The sequence below is a fragment of the Phoenix dactylifera genome, chromosome 12, assembly GCF_051530095.1.
Source record: "Phoenix dactylifera cultivar Ajwa chromosome 12, Ajwa_hap1_PhDact_Kaust_v1.1, whole genome shotgun sequence".
NCBI lineage: Eukaryota > Viridiplantae > Streptophyta > Magnoliopsida > Arecales > Arecaceae > Phoenix > Phoenix dactylifera.
The window spans coordinates 8862642-8883336 of record NC_143201.1 but is presented as its reverse complement, the minus strand read 5'-3'; the positions used below and the strand labels follow the sequence as shown (position 1 = coordinate 8883336).

The window sequence follows — 20695 nt, the reverse complement described above, 5'->3', positions numbered from 1 at the left end:
ACCTTAGGATTCATCCTCCTATGAAACTCTGGAACGTCCAACTTAACCCCTTTTTCCATCATGCCAAAAGATTCAATTGCTTCTCACGGAGCTCAATGACTTATACATGTCTCAAAAATTATGGTTGCGCCTAACAGAAGTTTGCTGTTCCATCTATGGCTAAAAGTCTTCGGCTGCCCATGTGCTTGGAACCCATTGTTCGCTTCCATGAGTGTCAGAACTCAGAACCCTTCCTTTGCGTCCCATGATCAACTTGTTCTGTATCCTGTTTATAAATTGGAAGAACAGCTGGTTGCTTCTTTTGATGCTGTAAATTAGTAGCTTCTTCTTAAGAAGGTATGCCAGACTCACCTTTAGAAAGTCTTCAAACTTGGCTGATAATGATGCACTCGTCCACCCGCTTCTCTAAACTAGAAAGTCGGTGTTCATCTCTTCTGTATTTTATTCAATAGATCCCCACCAATCCTCATGTTGTTACAGTCTTTTATCCCGATCTGCATTCCTATCGATGTTGTAGTGCCACTGAAGCACTCCACTACAGATCTTTTGGCATATACAAGTTTTTGTCGATGGGTCTACGATATTAGCATGCTTTCTGGATATTTCAGATGACATGTGAAACATGAAGATAAATGCAGAAAACCTGCATGAAGGGAATGTGGTAAGGTTCCAGAGGCAAGAACAAGCAGTAGACAGAACCAAACAAACCAAAAAAAAGAAACACACTGGAAGGAGAAGAAAAGTTCTGCAATTTCTTTTTATATAGCTCTGCAGTATGGAAATCGGTTACAGGAAACTTTCCATTTATAACTGTATACTGCCTTTATACTCCTAAAATAGAATTCCTAGAAGAACAAGGACTTTTCTTTACAATTTGCTAATAAAAGCTTTCCTGAAATAATAAAGTTTGTAATACTAGGACCATGTGAAATCTTCAAAACACAATTCTGAATAGTTTAAAATTTTCATAATCATACTAGGACCCAAAGTAGGACCTTTAAACGATAATCTGAAGGTATGGCGTCTTGTTACCGGGCCCTGTACTTGAGCCACCTTGTCGCTATGTTGGTACACCTAGTATGAGGGCCAGTTTAGTGTACCGAGTATCGATATGCCTCCCGTATCGTATACCGGTATCGAATTGGTATGGATACAGTACGTTCTATATTGCTTGGTTCAGTATGATATGGCACACCATAGATAATCGTACTCAAAATAGGACTCAAAGACATATCAAAATAGGCCCAAAATTAAGTACAAAAATTTCTAGAAAATAGAAAATCTAGACTTCTTCTAATGACTTAATTACAAGACTCTTAGTAACTAGAAATCAAAACATACAAAAACTTCATTTTAGACTTTCTTTTGCCCAAATTGCCTGTGCATCATTATGAATATCTGATCTTTAACTTGGACTACTTCAACAAGTGACTTATGCACGCTGATAATATTTGAATTTTATTTGATCTTGAGTACAGGTCATAGCAGACAAAGGAGTTGAGCTACTGTCAACAACCTTTATATTCAGCCTCTTTGTAAGTTTATTTATGTAGTATCATTTTATGACTATGCTTGAAAATTTGTTAATCTGGATATCTGGTAGTAATGTCTATACAATGCGACGATCTGGCATATTTTGCTTCTCTCTGACATCTGCTCATCTTCATGGAAGCTGTGAAAAAGTTTTATATCTGGTTCTTTCTACTGGATTGGAGTATTTATGTGCTTATAGTTTCACAATTGTATACTAAATATGAAAGCTTAAAATATATTGCAAGCGGAAAATCATGCTGCTACCACTAGATACCATTTGGCCCTATGAGTTGGTTGTTGGCTTTTCATAATCTCAATTGTACAAGCACCACACAAACAGCATATTAATATTCTCATGTCGTTATCTAAATTTATATTGTTACACATCATACTATTTCATTTATATTCTTACACAAAACAAATGTTTTGCATCTTTTCTGGTTCGCCAAAAGAATGTAAATGTGATGTATTTTCAGTTTCCTTGGTGTGCTTCAAGTGAATAACCAGTTTCCTTGCATGCGCTTCAATTTTTTCAGCATTCTGAGAGTGTTTATTTTCCTAAATTTCAGAGAGGACAACAATGTCATTGTGGTACGAATGCTAATAAAAGTTTGTGCTCGTATCAATTAATAAAATTCCTTTTTTTGATGCTCTCACATTTGGAAAAAATTCCAAGGTTTTAAGCTTCATGATTCATGTTTGCATTGTTTTTTGCATGTAGGCATGCTTGTACAGACACATACAGGTCATTTAAAGATACCCAGAGATACACCTTGGATATTTCAAGAATATCCCCCATAACTCTAAAGTAAAAACAATAGAACGTTGCACTCTTGGAACAAATCTCAGATGCTAAATCATCTGGGATAAGCTTGATGCTTATAAGAGGTCCCCATCTAGATGCGAAGCAGTGTGGTACATTATGATGTCAGTAGCTGTAAATTCGTTAACATTGTTCATACAAGAGAGATACATATTCTTGGGTGCTTTAGATCTTATTATAATTGTAGATTTATATGTCACTAGGGAAAAGGCTGTCTGGTGGAAGTTAGTAATGTTCAAGTGTCTGACTAGCCTAATAGTTACATTTCAGAAAACATTAACATGCTAATATCTTGATGAGATAAAACAAAGATTTTATTGGCAATATTGCTGTTTTCATGTCCAGCAGTGATGTATCATCAAAAATGAAGAGTCAAAGTAGCATAGCTTCTATGCTGTTCACTGGTTTACATATATTCCTAGTAGCACATAAGCTGGTATCTTGTATGATTCCATCCTGATATGCAAAACATGTTGATTTCAAAAGCATTTATTCAATGTTTGGAGCTCTATCTATATTTCCTATAAAATAATTAATGCTTTGGAAGAGATTTGTAGAAGGTCAGTGATGAAAAAATAATTGCTAGTACTTAATCTCTTAATGTTCTTCATTCATTTCAGGTTTGTTTGGTACTGTATGCTGCTGGCTTAAAGTCCTGTAGTCAGTGTTCCTCTTTGAAACCACATGTCACAGGAAACTTTATTCATGACTGGTACTTCTGAGATATTGTTTATCTTCGTTATCTAAAATTCTTATAGTTACAAATTCATGGGAGAACTTTCTTACAGATGTGTCTTGTTCTTTAAATAAGAAAAGCTGATATTAGTTCCTTCCAATGATATGTTTCTGCAGTGAAAAATATTCTTATTGCTATTGAGCAAGGTTTGCTATCTCGGTATTGGACCCCGTGCCAGTACCATCCTATTACAATGTTGGTGTGGGGTACTGTACGAGACAACAAGGCATATCTAGTGTCGGTATGGTACGATACTGTGTACTGGTTCGGTACCAGTACGGTATGTCCGGTGCGGCAAACCTTGCTATGAGCATATAGATTTTCTTTTGATTCCCTGGTGTGTTGAAGTTTGAATGAATTTTGTAATTGGTTTTACTATAAAAATTATAATAAGCCACAGCTGATCTCAAAAAGTGTGCTGAGTAGAAAGGTAAAACCAATAATTTTTAGCCCATTTTATGCCGCTTTTTGTTGGATTATGTTATGGTGGATATTGATAGTCTGCAATGCCTATATGCTAGTTGCATCTTATATTTGTTAAATCCAGCTTCTCAACCTAACATTAATAAACATGAAAATAAGACCACATCAGAAAAGGCCACATGGGGAGGAAAAGAAGACTACATCAGAATGCTATTAAGGGCCAAAAAATAGTCAGTGCAGGTATTCTTCTTTATTACTAATAAAGGGACAGCGAAATAATATTGTCAAAGGTGGTAATGTTGTCAAAGGCAGCTAACCTAGGTGCTTGGGCAACCCCATTAAGGTTCCTACTTTCTACATGCATCCCAAGCTATGATGTTTTTAAGCCAGTCCTTTTTGCAGTGTTCTTTTAATGAGCTTGAAAAAAATGTTCTTCATAATTATGTACTATTTCTTTGTTATTATAACCAGATTCATATCTTTTTGCTATATTTGCTATATTTATTTAATAACTAATGAAAAGTATCTACTGTTTCCTTCTTTAATTGAAACGAACCTACATGGTGTTGTCAGTGGAAATGTATCTATCAGATGGAAGAGTATACACATGCTAATCCTTGCTTTGCTTAATACACTGCTGTTTGGACTGAGTTATTTCATGGAGAATTAAAGAAAATGGAGACTTGAGTAATTTAGAAAAGTTTCCATAATTATCATGCAAATAGATAATCATGTGTCAATATCTTAATGGTTTTTGCTTAGCTTCCTATATGTACATGCATATACATATGCAGACGTGTGTGTGTGTGTGTGTGTGTTCATGATCTAATATATTGATGTAGATGTGCAAATATGAGTTACAATATCTATATACAAATTATATAAATTATTAGGTACTTTTAGTGTAGGAACCAGTCTACCTGCTTGTGTTCAGCCGATTAAGGTAGCTACTATTGAGGCTGTTTGAAACCAAATTCCCTCAAATTTCCAACTGATAGTTTTCTTAAAATACAACAATCAGGGTATATATGCTTTCCTTTGTTGTGTAGCAGTTCAATCCCAAGCCCATTTTTCCAGCATTGACAATTCTTATTGCATCATCCGTTCTACTTAGGCCTGCCAATGGGTTAGGTCAAGAACCAACCCAACCCAGAACATGGTCCTGCCCGACCTAAACCAATAACCTGACCTAAAGTTGTTTTTGTGCATTCTTGAGCAAAACCCTCAATCAATCACCTATTCCGATGCTCTCTTCTCCCCATGACTGCCTCCCTCTTCTTTGCTGCCCTAAGGCCAAAGCAACTAAAGGACGATGGCGGTGTTGTTGATGATGGAGACCTCATCGATTTTGTTGATGGCGGAACAGGCTTGGCAAAGTTATTGTTGGTGCGGGTAACATCGAAGTCATGGTAGCTGAACTCATTGTGGATCTTGGTGGCAGAGATGGGAGTGCCGGCTGCGGCCAGTTTGGAAGGGGGCCAATGGTGTTGTTGCTGCCAGCCATCGCCATGGCTATTCTCTTTATGGTCGCTGCAATAGAGCCATGGGATCCATTGGGAGTGGGGGAGTGGTTTATGATATCGGGGAGGAGGAAGCAATGACGTTTAGGGTCTCAAAATGACAGAAGAGGAGAGGAAGCAAATTCCTGATTGGGTTGAATTCAGGTAAAATTGGGTAATGGGTCAGGTCAGGATGAGTTGTGTTAGACTTGAATCATTGATAGGCCTAGTGGTGTAAGCTCCTAAATATGCTACTTCTATGCTTGCTACATGTTCCCTCTGCCCGTCATCTTCATTAATATTGTTTCTTGTTCACTTCCATTCTTGCCATCCTTTACCATCATCTTTTTGGCATACCCCCCTAGTGAATCTTGCCTAATTTAGTTTGACAATTTCAATCATGCTGTCAATTTTGTGGAATAAACACATGATGAAACTGCAACACTATCCAGTAACATTGTGATTTTAGGGAACAGATGATTTGTTATTGCATCACAAAATGTCTGCCTTTTGCAACAATGTTATGTAGACAAGCTGACAGAAATGTCTAAGATTCCTGTAGATGGTTGAGAGTGAAAAGGTAAGGGGAAGGAGTTACCATGACAGAGAAAATTGTCACATGGGCAATGACTAGGATGGCTTTGATGCATTAAGGGCTAAGGTGATCATGCTCTATTTTCTGTCCCCAAAATGAAAGGAGGATTAAAGAGCGTAGAACTTCAATTTTTAACTGCATTATTTCTGGATCATGGGGATTCTTAACAACAATAGCGTTTAGTGGACTTAAAAGACATAAATAATGAATTAATGATGATTTATTAACCGTGCCTTAAATAAGAATGCTGTTCTTTATAATACCTCAATTGCTTTCTGCGATGATGAACCTATTCGTTATAATACCTCGAAAGCTTTCTGAGATGATGAGCATTGTATAAAAATAGTGGATTATCATATGAGTTTTTATGTCTCCTTTTCTTCATCCTGATTTTTATTGGTTTCTTGCTACTTGTCAAGCCCAAAAATCCCAATAATTGTTATTGCATGTTTGTTGTTTACTCTTATTCTATGATATATAAGATGTCATTAACTTGGATATCTAAAAATTGTGGGATGTAGGTGGTTTGGCGTACAACTCAATCCCCATTTTATGGGAATTGACCTCAAGTATGTCAATCATTCTTTTCTTTGCCTAATCTTATTTCTTATTGTCTACTGGAAAATGGAAACTCCTTATCATGCATTATGATCATAAATATATTATGGCATTTTTAGTACTTATGGGTGATTCTTTGCTATACCTAGTCCTATTTCCTAATTTTCAATTGGAATATTGGAACTTCTCTACCATGATGATAATTATAAATATGTTATGGTTTTTCTCTTAAATATTCATGTGACTTTGTAGCCAAGAATTTTATTTGCCTATGTGTGGCCCTTCACCAACCACCCTTAACCCCCCAAGACCCGGCGAAGATAAAATTCGATCCCAAGTCATTTGGTCCAACTACCAAGGACTACCAGGTTGATAAGCTGGCACCTTAGGTTTGACTTAAATCTGACTTTATTTGGAGCACCATGAACACAATCTTTTCCAGGAAATGTATGCCAGCAACAGATTGAAAATGTTTTTTCCTATCCTATTCAATATGTATTTTGAAACTTCCTTGCATGCCAACCTGGCCTATCATAAGTTTAATCTGATTTGAACTTGACCAAATTGTCAGAACTAGCTCAACTATAACTCCACAAAATTAGCTAAAAAAGTTAGAGTTGGCCCATAAACTTTAAACTATGGTATGCCGTACTGGACTGAACCGGACGATTCAGGGTGTACCGTACTAGTTCGGTACCGGTACCCGATACAGGTGGCGTACCAAAAAAAATATTTCATATTGTACTGTACCAATACTGTGCTAATGTGACACCGGAACGGGGTCCGGTACCGAGACGACGAATCTTGCTTTAGACTATCTGAAAATAAGCTGACAAGAAGGTCCATTACTTAGTTATGATCTCAGCAATCTGGGATTTTGGGAGAGTGGATTAGGGACAGACTTAACTTTTGAGCTTTTTTTTTTTGGTACAAAGTGGCTGCCCCAGGACTTGTACCCATGGCATTGCCTAATCAGCCCAAGCCTTTCACCATTGCAATGGCCCTTATCTAATATAAGTTGATGCATGCTTAATATCTGGATTTGATGATAGGTTATGAGAGCATAGACCTAGAACGAGTTGTCCAAATTGGGTTGCCTCTGGTTAGGACAAAATTAGAATTGACTAGAATAATCCTATATGCTAGATTATGGCCTCATTTAGCATTGCTTTAGGTACTAGATCTTTTACTAGTAGAGCTTTTGATAAAAAGCTATTTGCTATTTAATAACTACATATCTAAAGTCCTTATTTCCTCAAGAAGTTTAACATCTTTTTGGTAGCCAAATTGAGAAAATACTTTTAGTGTCAGAAAATGGCAATAAAGGAAATTGAATAGTGCTTTCAATTGTCTAATTATATGTACTATCAAAAACTATTATCTTAAAGTGTTCTTAATTTATAAATTATTTATTTTGATATTTTAATCTAAATACTAACAAACAATAAATTTATATAAAAATACAATATTATTTTATTACAATATTATTATTTTAATATAATATTATAATAAAATTATATAATATAATAAATTATTATAATATATTCTATTACAATAATATTATTGTATGATAATATGTTATTATAATTTATTATAGGAAAAATTACTTAAACACCAAAGTTTGGGTCAGTTCCACTCTGTTCTTGATTTTAAAAACTTGCAAACTGGTCCTTGAAGTTTAGTAAGTGGTTCAAAGTGCTGTCGTCGCCCATCTCCGTTTATCTGGGCTCACGGGATTTCATCATGTAATGGTCATATGAGCCTTTTAGGGCTGAATTACCCTTATGTTGGTGGACTCCCAATGGGTGTTATTTATTTGGCACCAAGAGGGGGAGTTAGGTTTGGCTTAGGCTGATGTACCTCTTCTTCATGCAACCAAGCCAATCAAGCCCAATGCATGATTCCTCTTCAAGCCATGTATCAGGTACCTCTTTCTTTTTGGTTTGGTTTTGCTATTTCGGAAGAAGGGCTTATAGGACATCATGGATGTTGACAAATCCAGTCGGTGCTTCTATGGATGTTCATTGTATGAGGTAAGCTTATCTCCCCTTTGAGCTTCCATGGATGCCCCCACTTCTGAGCTCGAAGTCAAGCTTGAAGCTCATTCAATCCTTGCCATTATAATTGAATAGGAGGTGGGTATTTCTTATGGCATGATCCTCCCACTTCTGCACATGAGAAGGGGATCATCAATAGGCTTTTCCAATGCAACAAGAAGCTTGAGATTGAGCTCCAGATTCACAAAGCTAACAAGAAATGTCTCAACTGTTGTGTGCTTGGCTCATGGTTGATGGCTGGGTGTTTGTTGGCTCTCGGCTAGCATCATGCTATAGGAGAAGGTAGTTTCAGAAGTTCCTTGTAATGGATTAGAGGGTTAGGAAGTTCACTTTAATGGGTTAGAGGGATAGGAAGTTCTCTATAATGGGTGAAGAGGGTTAGAAAGTTCTCTGTAAAGGGTTGACGTTGTCTTGTTTTTCAAGAGAAGTCCGTCAATGGAAGTCATGTACTGGTAATCGTTACATGCAATGTATTTTGGGTAAATTAAACTTTTTACTTGTGTTACTTACACCCTCTCAAGTTGACATTAGTTCCATTTACACCCTCTCAAGTTTAGTAAATGTCAATAAGTAGCTCGTATATGATTACTTATTTTCTTTGCACTCCGCACAACTATGGACTGAAACCTGATAAATATTGGAATAACATATTGAAGCAATTAAATTATACATTTACAAAGAAAATGGAAGCATATTTTACAAAGCTCCTATCAAGTAAAATGTGTCTAGTCTCCACACCAATTTACCAAATTCATCACTATTACAAGGAGGCCAATGGACTTCATGCGGTAATTGTGTAATGCAATGCAGTTTGGCTAAATTAAAGTTTGTAAGTGTGTCACTTACACCACCTCAAGTTTTCATTGGTTACACTTGCACTCCCTGGAGTTTATAATGTTGATGCACATCACCTCCTTAAAGTTTTCCAATGGTTCCACTTACTCCCCCCCTCAAGTTCAGAAAAGTGTCAATGAGTTCCCTGTGTACCACTGCATATTTTCTTTGCAGCCTGTACAACTATGGACTGAAACCTGATAAAGAGTGAAATCACACATCAAAACATTCCGATGTCAATTACAACAAGGTTAAAAATATTATACCACTCCAATCTCAATTACAACTAATTTCGGCCAGCACAACATTGTCAAATACAATCAAATTCACCTGTTATGGTGCAACATCGCAATACTAATTTGAGCTAGCAAAATAGTTCCAGTTTCACCACTGTGGAACACAATAGTTTCGAGTATTAACATGGTTAAAAGGTTCAGTACATCCAAGTTTCAAAGTGCCAATTGCAGCACATCCTAAGAGCACTGCAGCATAGGGACAATCTAACCATGTTTGTTTATGCTCTTAATGAGAGAATCTAATAATCTAAGATAATCTTTAGCCTCTGCAGCAGCAGCCCCTGTGGCAGCTCTTTCAAACATTTATTTAATCAGATAGGGATCCTAGTTATATCCTATTCTTTGAATCAATTAAAGGAATACATTTTCTCAATAATCTGATCATAGAGAGCAGTACTAAGAGCCTTTCTGCACTGCCTAGAACAACAACCTTAAATAGAAGATACATTGTATTCCAAAATAGAGAAATTAAGGACAAAAGCTTAGCTTCCTAACTTTTGAATTCAATCTTTTGTGGAGGCTTGAGAAGGAGCCAGACGGTTCACAGAGGAAGGGCAGAGCGAAGGAGAGGCACGGTGAAGGGGAGGCAAAGTGGAGGGGAGGAACAACAGACAGTGAGGCATGGTGGATGGGGAGGCATAGAGGAAAAAAGAGGGGGCCAGTAGATGGGGAAGCACAATGGTTGATGGGAAGGCACAATAGTTGATGGAGAGGCACAACATTTGATGGGGAATGCGTTGAACGGAAGCATTGGGGAGTGTTTTGGAGTGGGAAGAGTAGAATGGAGGGGGTAAAGTGGAGTGGAGGGGTTAGAGTGGAAGGATTGGGGCTTTTTTTTGAAAAATCCTCAAAAAGAAAATAGTTAACAAAGGTAAGGGCAAAATTGTCCAACTTGATGGACTTATGATGTTGGGCACCAGATGGGGCTTGGGACCACTTTAAACCATTTATTAAACTTTAGGGACCATTTTGAAACTTTTTAAAATCGTGAGGCATAGAGTGAAACTGGCCTATGCTTGAGGGGTGTTTAAGTAATTTTCTCTTTATTTTATTATATCTTATAATATATTATATTATTCTAACAATACTGTACCTTTTTATAACAATCTTATAATATATTATTATACTATTAGAATAATACTATACTTTTATATATCATATTATTATATTGTATTATATTGTTATTATATTGTATTATAGTAAATGATATCATATTATAGTATACTATATAGTTATTATATTGTACTATCAAAAACCGTTAGCATGGTTATTTTCATCTTCATGGAATTTTCTTTAAAAGGAACATATCTTCTCGGTGCATCTCAAGTAGAGTTTTGCCCAAAAGCTCCAAAGTGTAGCTTTGCCTCAACAAACTTTTTTCATGTTTTATAGAGGTAGAAATAAGATCCGCAATCTTGGTACTGGGTATTATACTAGTACCTTACTGGTTCGGTATTGTACGGTACACACTTCGTGTCGTAACAACTCTCTAACCATTTTTTTTGGTTTTTATCTTTGTATATCTCGATATGGGTCGATACACACCTCGGTATGGATCGATACACGCCTCGGTACGGGGCGTAACACCTTGGTATGGGGCAATATCTGTACTAACCCAAACTTGAGTTTCGTTCTGGTTCCTATCTGGAATTGTATAGTATGCCCTATACCAGGTTGTATGAGATAGTACGGTAGACCATGGATAGAAAATTATTTCAAACTTTTTATCAAACACATCAAAATCACCTAAAAGGGCTTTCGGCCTGGAAGAAGCACTTTTTCGAGGGCCAAAAAGCTCTACCAAATGGAGCATATGTCAGGAGTAAGTAAAAAATGGGTCTGGCCCATAGAATTCAGATACAACATCAACCTTTGTGCTCAATCTACCAATCAATTATGTGAATGAGTTGGGAATGGGATAATTGTTAACCAGGTGGGTTTAGTTCAGCTAGCTTGACCTGTGAAAGATGTTCCACTAGAAATATTCTTGTTATTGCTTCGACTCATATTCCCCAAAAAGTGGATCCCGCTCTAATAGCTCCGAATAAATTAAATACATGCATTAAGATACGAAGGTTTCTTATTCCACAACAACGAAAGCACTTTTTCACTGTGCTGTTGCACCACCATAGGCTTGAGACAGGCTTTGAGTCCCAGTGCATTGAATCCTGGTCAAGCCTGTTATTTCATTCGAGCATTAACTGTATGCTGCTTATTTAAATCAACACAACTTCCTAAATGTAGAAAAACTTAACATGGAACTTACTGCTGATGAGAAACTTCTGTTGTCCATTAATGTGGTTACATGCCTTTATGATATTGTGACAATTGTCAGAATTTTGGATATTACCATTCTTGATTATACCAAAGTCTCTATTGAAGATTGTTAGCTAAATTGTGTTCTGGCTTACCCCTCCTCTCTTTCTCCATGCTAGCAAATTATGGAGAAAATATAGGTTATGCTGCCTACTTATAGTAACAGGTAACTATCAGTTATGTTATATATTCTTCGAATGGATTTTGAACCCTACTCCTTTTCTAGATTCTTTTTTGTCAGAGCTGGAATGATGGGATGGTTATTAATCAATCTCTCTTTATTGGCGAAGAGCTATCAAACTGGCACTGCAAACCTTTCAGTCATCCTTTACCACCTTTTTTGTGCGGTATTGTGCTATCTAATTTTTAAATCTATTGGTGCTTCTAAAATTAGAAGTTACTGATATTTATTTCTTACTTTTTTCCTGCAGTTGTATATTACAGACTACTTCTTCTATGAGGAATTCATGACCTCCACGTAAGTACATCTTTTACTTCTCCACAAGCAAAAGAATCTGATTTAGTTTCTCAGTGCTACTATCACCACAACTTATCAAGAGGTTGTTGGTTTTTTTTCATCTATTTTAACTTTTTACTCTTCACACCCTACATCGTTTTCTCACGGCAATTAGCAACCATATTAGGATTGGTGGTTTATAGTAACACAAAATTCTCTTCCTTTTCATCCAATTATTACATAAGTATGATACTTTCTCTTTAATACAAAATATGTGGCATTAGTTTCCCAAGCTAATGGTTAACCTATATATTTCTTTTGCTACATTCTATTTACTTACAACAATAAGGACCCGATAGTAATTCTCTTGTTAAATAGCTCAAATGGCGTTAGATTATCCTAAATAAAATGCTTGTACAAAGTCTGCTCTCCTGAGTGTCTCTGTCTATGACTCAAACGCCCTATTCATTGTAGGATACCAAACGTACAAGTCATCCACCGTCACCATAATTCTGGATAACCAATTGACCACTTGGTTAGCTTTTATGAGCATGCTGGAAGTTATAGCCCGAAAGTGAACTACTTCCATCCTTTATAGAGTGGACCAAGAGTCCTAGCTGATTTGGACTCTTAGTGCATGTGTCTTTAAAGAGTCCTAGTTATTTGGGAGTCTTAGTCGGTTTAGTAGATTTTGTTAGTTGATTTCGTTAGTTGATTTCGTCAAATCATTGATTTGATTTAAAAGAGTCCATGTTTAGTTGGAGTCCTAAAATTCTGGTTGTAAGAGTCCTTATCTTTCCAACCTCTTACTCTATATAAAGGGAAGGTTGAAGAATAAAATTCAGAATTAATTTTGGTTTTTACTTGCTCTTAAGATTGAGAGACATGAGGCTTCTTTTTCCTTCTTTGGTGAGACTCCAAAGGTTTTCTTTCTAGGTGAGATTGGGTTTAGGATAGAAGTGAGACTCTTCTATTCAGCCTATAATTATCATATACTACCCAAACCGCAGCACCTTCTATTGATCCTTCGTCTATCCGCCCACCTTCTTCACGCAATAGCCCTAATCTTTTGACGCCCTAATCACCACAAAGTTCTTTAGGTTTCAGATCTAAATCGCAGGCCTAATCTCTTCCTCTCACGTCCTAACCTAAATTAGCTTTGGGTCTAACCAATTTCAGCCATCATCCACCAAAAGTTCAGTAGCACCCATGGTATGCTGTACCGGTCGGTACTGCCCGGTACCGGGCATATCGTACCCGTACCGATGGGTACCGGTATCGGTACGCCAATGTCGGTACGCCTGGCATACTGCATATCATACCGTACCGACATTCGGTACGCCCATACTAGTGCGACACCGGTACGGGGTTCGGTACCGGTACGGCGAACTTTAGCACCCATCCTCGTTCCGCGTCAATTGGTATCAGAGCAAATCGATCCACATGAGTGAGACGAAGTCGTCCCTACTATTATGGTCCCTACTATGTCGATCAATACTATCCCTACAATATTAAACGATTACAAGATCTGATGTATGAAGTTCAAAATCAAATGGCTGCCTTAGCATGAAAGATGGATGTTGTGGAGACAGAATTACGACGTCGTAGTCATGTCAAACCACAGCAACACAGCAACAAAGGCACTTGAGCTATTTCTTCATTCATAAGATCTGAAATTTCTGCAAATAGGGGTACATATTTGGAGAGAGGAACAACAAAATTCAGCAAAAAAATAGTGAGTCCCATGCCGCAAAGAAGAGGCAAACTCGATTGCTCCAAGTGCGGTGGCCGAGAGCACTTTGCTGATATTTGTCCGACTAAAGATCAGCAAATATTTGAAGATCTTGACATTGATTCTGAAAATTCAGCAGCACCATCTGATGATGTCCCTACCGCTGAGATTTCTTCTCCTTCCTCTGAAGTTCTCCCTAGACTCGCTAAGATTGAGGACAAGGAGGAAGCCAGCATGGAAGATAAAATTTTGGGGGTGATCTCATCTGAATTTGAATCTTTTTTAGATAATTTTTCTGAGGTAACTCCAAGAGAATTGCCTAAGAAAGACAGTTCAAAAAATTCAGCGGAGATCAGCCATGAAGATGGAACCGTATTAGCATCGGTTGGTTCTGAAATTTCAGAAGAGATGCCATTAGATTTCGAGGTAAATAATCCGATTTTTAGTCAAAGCTGAGAGGAGTACAAGCAACACTTTTAACAAGATCTTCAGGTTCTTCGATCGGAGGAGTTTTATATTATGGCACACCAGGAAGGATAACAGAAATTCTTAGTGAAGTGGAAGAACCGACCCCTTTCAGATTATACATGGCTGAAGATAGAGGAGATTCCGCACCAGAATTCAGATTTGCATGAGCTCTTCAGCCATAACTCGACGGAGTCGAGTTTTTCTCAATCGGAAAGAATTGATGCAGGAGCAGGAGCCCGAGTCATCACGTCGTGTTTGGATCGTCGCTTGGGTGTGCCCGAAACATAATGGGTCCAATATTTTCAACACCTAGTTACATTGGGTCCTTAATTTGGGTTTGTAATTTGCTGATTTGTGTTTGATTATTGAGTCCATGTAATTGAGTGCCAAGTGGCAATTAGATGACATGAAGATCAAAGCATGATGTGGAGTCTTTGACTTGGTCAAAGTCGAGTTGTCCTAGATTCTCTCTAATGTCAAAGTGATTAGGAGTTGTCTATTTGGTCCATGTTGCATTTGGGGAAGAGTCCTAGTTGATTTGGACTCTCTTCCATGCGCCATAAGGAGTTCTAGATTATTTGGAGTTTTGTTCATTGAGTCCATGTGTCGTTTGAAAGAGTTCTAGCTGATTTGGACTCTTAGTGCATGTGTCTTTAAAGAGTCCTAGTTATTTGGATTTCTTAGTTGGTTTAGTAAATTTTGTTAGTTGATTTCGTCAGCTGGTTTCGTTAGCTGATTTCGTCAAATGATTAATTTGATTTAATATAGTCCATATTTAGTTGGAGTCCTAAAATTCTGGTTGTAAGAGTCCTTATCTTTTCAACCTCTTACTCTATATGAAGGGGAGGTTGAAGAATAAAATTCATAATTAATTTTGGTTTTCAATTGCTCTTGAGATTGAGAGGCGTGAGGCTTCTTCCTCCTTTGGTGAGACTCCAAAAGTTTTTTTTCCTCGGTGAGACGCCGGAAAATCATTGGGTTTAGGATAGAGGTGAGACTCTTTTATTCAGCCCGTAGTTATCATATATTACCCAAACCGCAGCACCTTCCATTGATCCTTCCATCCGCCCACTTTCTTGACGCAATAGCCCTAATCCTTTGACGCCCTAATTATCAAATTTTTTTAGGTTTCAGATCTAAATTGCAGGCCTAATTCTTTCCTTCCACGTCCTAACCCAAATTAGCTTTTGGTCCAACCAATTTCAACCATCATTCACCAAAAATCCAGCAGCACCCACCCCCGTTTTGCGTCAAGCTGGCTGGTCGTCAAGGCGATCCGAGCTCGTCAAGCTCGGGCTTCTGTTGCTGGCTCACAAGCCAGCCGAGCATAGGATCATCGTCATCATCTGTGAAAATTCTATAGATGGAATCTGCATACTTGAGCTCCACTTTCTTTTGAATGCATTTTAGCCTCAACTGCAGATTGTAGTGCACATAAACTAAGTCGTTGAGGCGCTTTTGTATCAAACGATTCCTTTGTTTGCTGTGGATGAGGGCAAAAGTAGACCAGTTGTGCTTACAGTCACTCAAGGAGACCGTTTTTAAGAGGATCCGAATAGCTATTTGCTTAAGATTTTTCGTGGATCCGCCAAAATGAATCTGCCATTCAGCTGCAAAAATATTGAAGATAATTACATATATGACAACCTCATAGTTGAAGATAATTCAGCTGCAAAAATATCTTGCTGATTTGTATTGTACCTGGATTTATAGTTGTCTTGCTCATGACAGCTGGTCGCCGTCCAAAGCTATAGCTACCCTCTCTAAATAATTTGGTTGGTGAAAAAGAAGCGTGTTGTACTATGTTAATAATAGAAAATCTGATATACTTACACATGCTGCTAAATCATAGTTACCTCTTCTATACATGACGCAGCGATTTCTGGATCAGGCTCCATCTTGTAAATAACATTACACAGAGCATTGAGAAGCTTATCATCTATACCAATTCCACTCTCGTACTAGAACCGGGGATTCGGGTAATATGCTGCATATAGACGACACCGTTTTAGTATAATTATACAAATAGGAGGAACATTTGTAAACAATAATTTTGAAAAGGTTTATGACTCCAAAATAAAGAAGATGAGTCTGGCAGCAAATTAATGGATGAAGTCTTTTGGTGGCTATGCTAGAATTTTGTTAAATTGTTTGTGAGAAGGAACATAGCAGGAACACATTATATCTCTTTTGTAATTTCTCATGTGAGTATCACAAGCAAGATTGCTAGATTAGGCCATCAAAACCATTTCAGAGATACCTTCCGACACCTGTTCCTGTGCCACTTTGAACAACAAAGAGATTGATTATTTCCCTGTTTTCATAATTTATGAGTGCATGCATATAGTTTTATTTTTTCTCTTAAAAATATATGTTATATTTTATTATGTTGACCTAGTTTTGATTTGTTCAAGGCTTTAGAAAACAATTCTTCCATAATTGACTCTACGCTGAAAGTTTAGAGGTTTAGCTTAGAAAGAGATGTTTTCTAGTATAAAAACAATGTTAATATTCTTTCCATTATTTTTTTAATGATCTGCATTTAGGGAATTTAAAGGAATGTGTAATTTAACATACTCAGCTTGATGTATTTTCCGTATCTAGTTGCAAGCTTTAGGTCAAACTATCTCGTTTATGTAAAATTGCGGAGGTAATGTGCTTCTGTGCCATTTCCTTGGGCCTGTTATGCAATCACTTGCTGATGTGCAATACCACACTATCATAATCTTTAAAAGTTAATCCTGTGTGGCTATGATTTCGTACTTTCATTCATTATAGCATAAATGCTGCTTTGCTGTTGCCTTTCCTTATGATTTATCTGTAATGTAATCTGATTTATGAAACTAATCGGCATAAATTTGGTTATAATTAATAGGTGGGACATTATTGCAGAAAGGTTGGGCTTTATGCTGGTCTTTGGAGATCTAGTTTTCATCCCTTTCACATTTAGTATTCAGGCAAGTTAATTTTAACTTGTCCATGACATCTCCATGCCCTTATAACATTTTTTGCAGAAAGTTCACTTGACGATAATCTTTGAATCAAGTTCTTAAATACTAGTATCGAACCCCATGCCGTTTTTCCATCAGAAAGGTGCAGTATGGGTACTGTACTGGTACTGTTTGTATGTACTAAAACTAACATATTCTGAAAAATTGAAAAACCATCGGTACTGATTGGTACAACCATTATGGTATGTCAGTGTACATTGGTACAGACCGGTGAGATTGGTACGTACGGGTACAGCTGTGTTGGTATCTGGGTGCCGATAATGTTGCCGGCTTGACAGTAGAATGGTATGATACCAGTCATACTGTCCTAGTTTTCAGTGGTTTTTAAAAACAATGCTTTGGATTTAGGTTTTCCATCGACCCTGATAGCTAGACTTTCATCCTCTAAGGAACCCCTCCACACTCCCCTCTTTATATTAAATCATGTAGCCATGTATAATACCTATGATGTTCTTTGAATGTTGGAAACTTCAACAGACCCAAAACCCTTCGGGACTTCTACTCATTTTTCTCTCATCTTGAAAAGTTAATTTTTTCTCTGATTATAGAATTTCCTCATATCACATCATTCCCAATGCATTGATTTTCAGAAACATGTGCTCCTTTGATACTTCTTTCATATCATGTGTCTTTTAACGTCACTGCCCATGCATTGAAGATAAACTGAAAGATCCATAACAAACTTCTGTGCATGAAGCCCATAATGCCCATCATTGAGGACCGTTAGCATCTCTTGCTGTGTAGCTAGGCGACAACTTCTGTCTATGAACTTCCAACCTTTTGGAACATCTTAAACTTGAGTCTGTTTGAAAATTTGCTTAATTTTAACTGAAATTTCTCATTTTATTTATTCTGTCTATATTTTGGTCCAGGGTTGGTGGCTTTTGAAAAACAAAGTGGAGCTACCAAAGGTTGCAGCGGTAGCCAATTGCTTGACTTTTATTATTGGGTAAAATTATATTGTTTCATTATAATTAAAAAATCTGATGCCCTTTTTGGGTTAACACTTATGTCTCGAGTGCTAGTTCCTTTTATAAGTATGCTCATGTTTTGATCAGCTTTCCTATGAATCATGCAGTTATCGAGTATTCAGGGGAGCCAACAAGCAGAAACATGTTTTTAAGAAGAACCCTAAAGCTCACATATGGGGTAAACAACCAGTAGTTATTGGAGGAAAGTTGCTTGCTTCCGGTTACTGGTAAATTCTCGAAACATTATTGCAATAGATTTTTAAAGATATAAATGCTATCTCAACTGTTTTTAGTGTTCATTACCAACAAAATGTTTTAATAGTTAAAATCATGTAATAGTTATTCGCCATCTTAAATAAATAATATAAAATCCCACAAAAAGGAAAATAATATGGATCAAGGTCCGTCGTACCAGTACCGGTCGGCGTACCGGTGGCAGCTCGGACCGGTCTGGTCCGTACCGGTCCCGTACCGAGCGGCGCTATAGTTTGAAAAAAAAATTGACGTACCAGTGCGAACCAGCCGATTCGCACCGGTACGTCACCGGTACCGAGCGGTACGGCAGTCGTACCAGCCGATTTTTCAAAGAAAAGCTTCTGGTACCGGATCAGGTACCGGAAGCAGCTCGGACCGGTTCGTACTGGCCCATACTAGCCGGTACAAAATTTTATAATCACAGGTTTGAATGTGCTGAACCCCATTGAATTTTCTTTTTCTAGATCCTGTCAATAAATTAATATTTGAAAATTAGAAAACATATTAGAGATAAAACAGTTTGGTATTTGAAGCATTATTTTATTTGTTTTAACCAAGTTTAGTTGGAACACCTCAATAACCAGAATTTTTGTGATCATGGTAGTTTCTCCCCATCTTATTGTTATAAAATCCCAACTCCAACTTCACAAGCTCATATACACTTACTATAAATATTCTAAAATTCGAATGAGAAGTACATAAGTCCGCCACACGTTGCTTGCTTCTATTGTTTCTTAACCTATTGTCGGACTCAGGTTTGCTGGAGGTCAAGAGTTTGATTCCTTCCAGTTTAGTTATTCATTTCATTATTTGGGTTCTGTTATCATGTTTTCGGTATGTCTTGACTCAGTTATCTCTCCAGGTTTGTAGTTCAGGCCATATGTGAGTATAGATGTTAAGCCTAATATGCATTGTTGATCCTTCCCATATTAGCTTAAGCATTTGGGGTTGGTTTAGTTAACATGGTATGTTAATGATTATAAAAATAGCTTTTCCATGAACAGACTAGTACTTGTCAACCTTGCAGTTGAGCATTTGAAAGCAAAATGTGTGGTTTTTAAAATAGCTTGACTGAATATAAGTCAATGACTTTTTTGACATCTTCATTGAGGCTAACTATTAGGCATTCAGCACTCAACCATGTTTCCACATTGTTTATAGTATTGTGGATGCAACTATGAGAAATATTAATATTGTTAGACACTTGGGACCCAGATATGATTTTAAAAACTGGAGACATGGTCTCACACGTCACTCTCAATGTGTTAATTCATTTTTGCAGGGGTATTGCCAGACATTGCAATTACCTTGGAGATTTACTGCTGGCACTTTCTTTCAGTTTGCCTTGTGGGGCAAGGTGATTTTCTCCCTCCCTATCTGCATATTGTTCTTGATAGTTGCAGTTCAAGTAACAGTTAACGGCTCTTGCAGTTCTGTGATTCCGTACTTCTATCCTATCTACCTTCTTATTCTACTTATATGGAGGGAGAGGAGAGACGAAGCAAGGTGTTCACAGAAGTACAAGGAAGTCTGGGCAGAATATTGCAAGTTGGTTCCATGGAGGATACTACCGTTCGTGTATTAGAAGTATTTGCTCTTTGTTAGTGCATGCTCAACAAACAGAATACTTTCAGAAGACAGTTGCACCAGATGACCCATGGTCGTTTTCAGAATACTTTCAGAATACTTGCAAGTTGTTAGGGTTCTCGTAGAATAAGCAAAAGAATTTCAATTCTCTAATCTGTGATGCTGCTTCTGTTCGAGCTCTTCAAATATATAATCTGACACCTTGTGGCCTCGAATGTCTGCTTATGAATTTGCATTTTAATTTTCAACATAATACGATGCCATTCCAGAATTCTGAACCTTTACAAGTGGAAACTTCTCTTTGTTCTTTCTTCCATTTTAGTTTTCGACTTGAATTGTTTAACAAATAGAATAGTAGTATAAAATGATTTTTCTAATGATTTTCACGTCTTTCTTTTCTCTTTTTTTTTTTTTTTGATGAAAACAGCCGTTCATATAACTTTAACTTGAGTACATCCAGCCATATCAAAAGAAAGTAAAGAGAATAATGGAGTGGGACTATCAGCTGCTGATGTCCAAAGAAACTCTTCGGAATGCCGGGCGA

The 20695-nt window shown here is 37.3% G+C and overlaps 1 protein-coding gene across 3 annotated transcripts in view; it reads left to right on the top strand.

Annotated features, from left to right (window-relative positions):
* The window catches only part of FK (Ergosterol biosynthesis ERG4/ERG24 family), a 42265-nt gene extending 21827 nt beyond the window's left edge, over positions 1-20438 (top strand). For all 3 annotated transcript variants that reach the window (XM_008778344.6, XM_008778345.6, XM_088708248.2), the window contains 10 exons: positions 1479-1535; positions 2977-3068; positions 6131-6178; positions 11897-12017; positions 12102-12148; positions 17203-17284; positions 18211-18287; positions 18417-18536; positions 19847-19921; positions 19996-20438. In XM_008778344.6, the coding sequence (XP_008776566.4) occupies positions 1479-1535; positions 2977-3068; positions 6131-6178; positions 11897-12017; positions 12102-12148; positions 17203-17284; positions 18211-18287; positions 18417-18536; positions 19847-19921; positions 19996-20149 (873 nt within the window). In that variant the 3' untranslated portion in view covers positions 20150-20438. The remainder of the gene's footprint in view (positions 1-1478; positions 1536-2976; positions 3069-6130; positions 6179-11896; positions 12018-12101; positions 12149-17202; positions 17285-18210; positions 18288-18416; positions 18537-19846; positions 19922-19995) is intronic.
* The last annotated feature ends 257 nt before the right edge of the window (positions 20439-20695 follow it).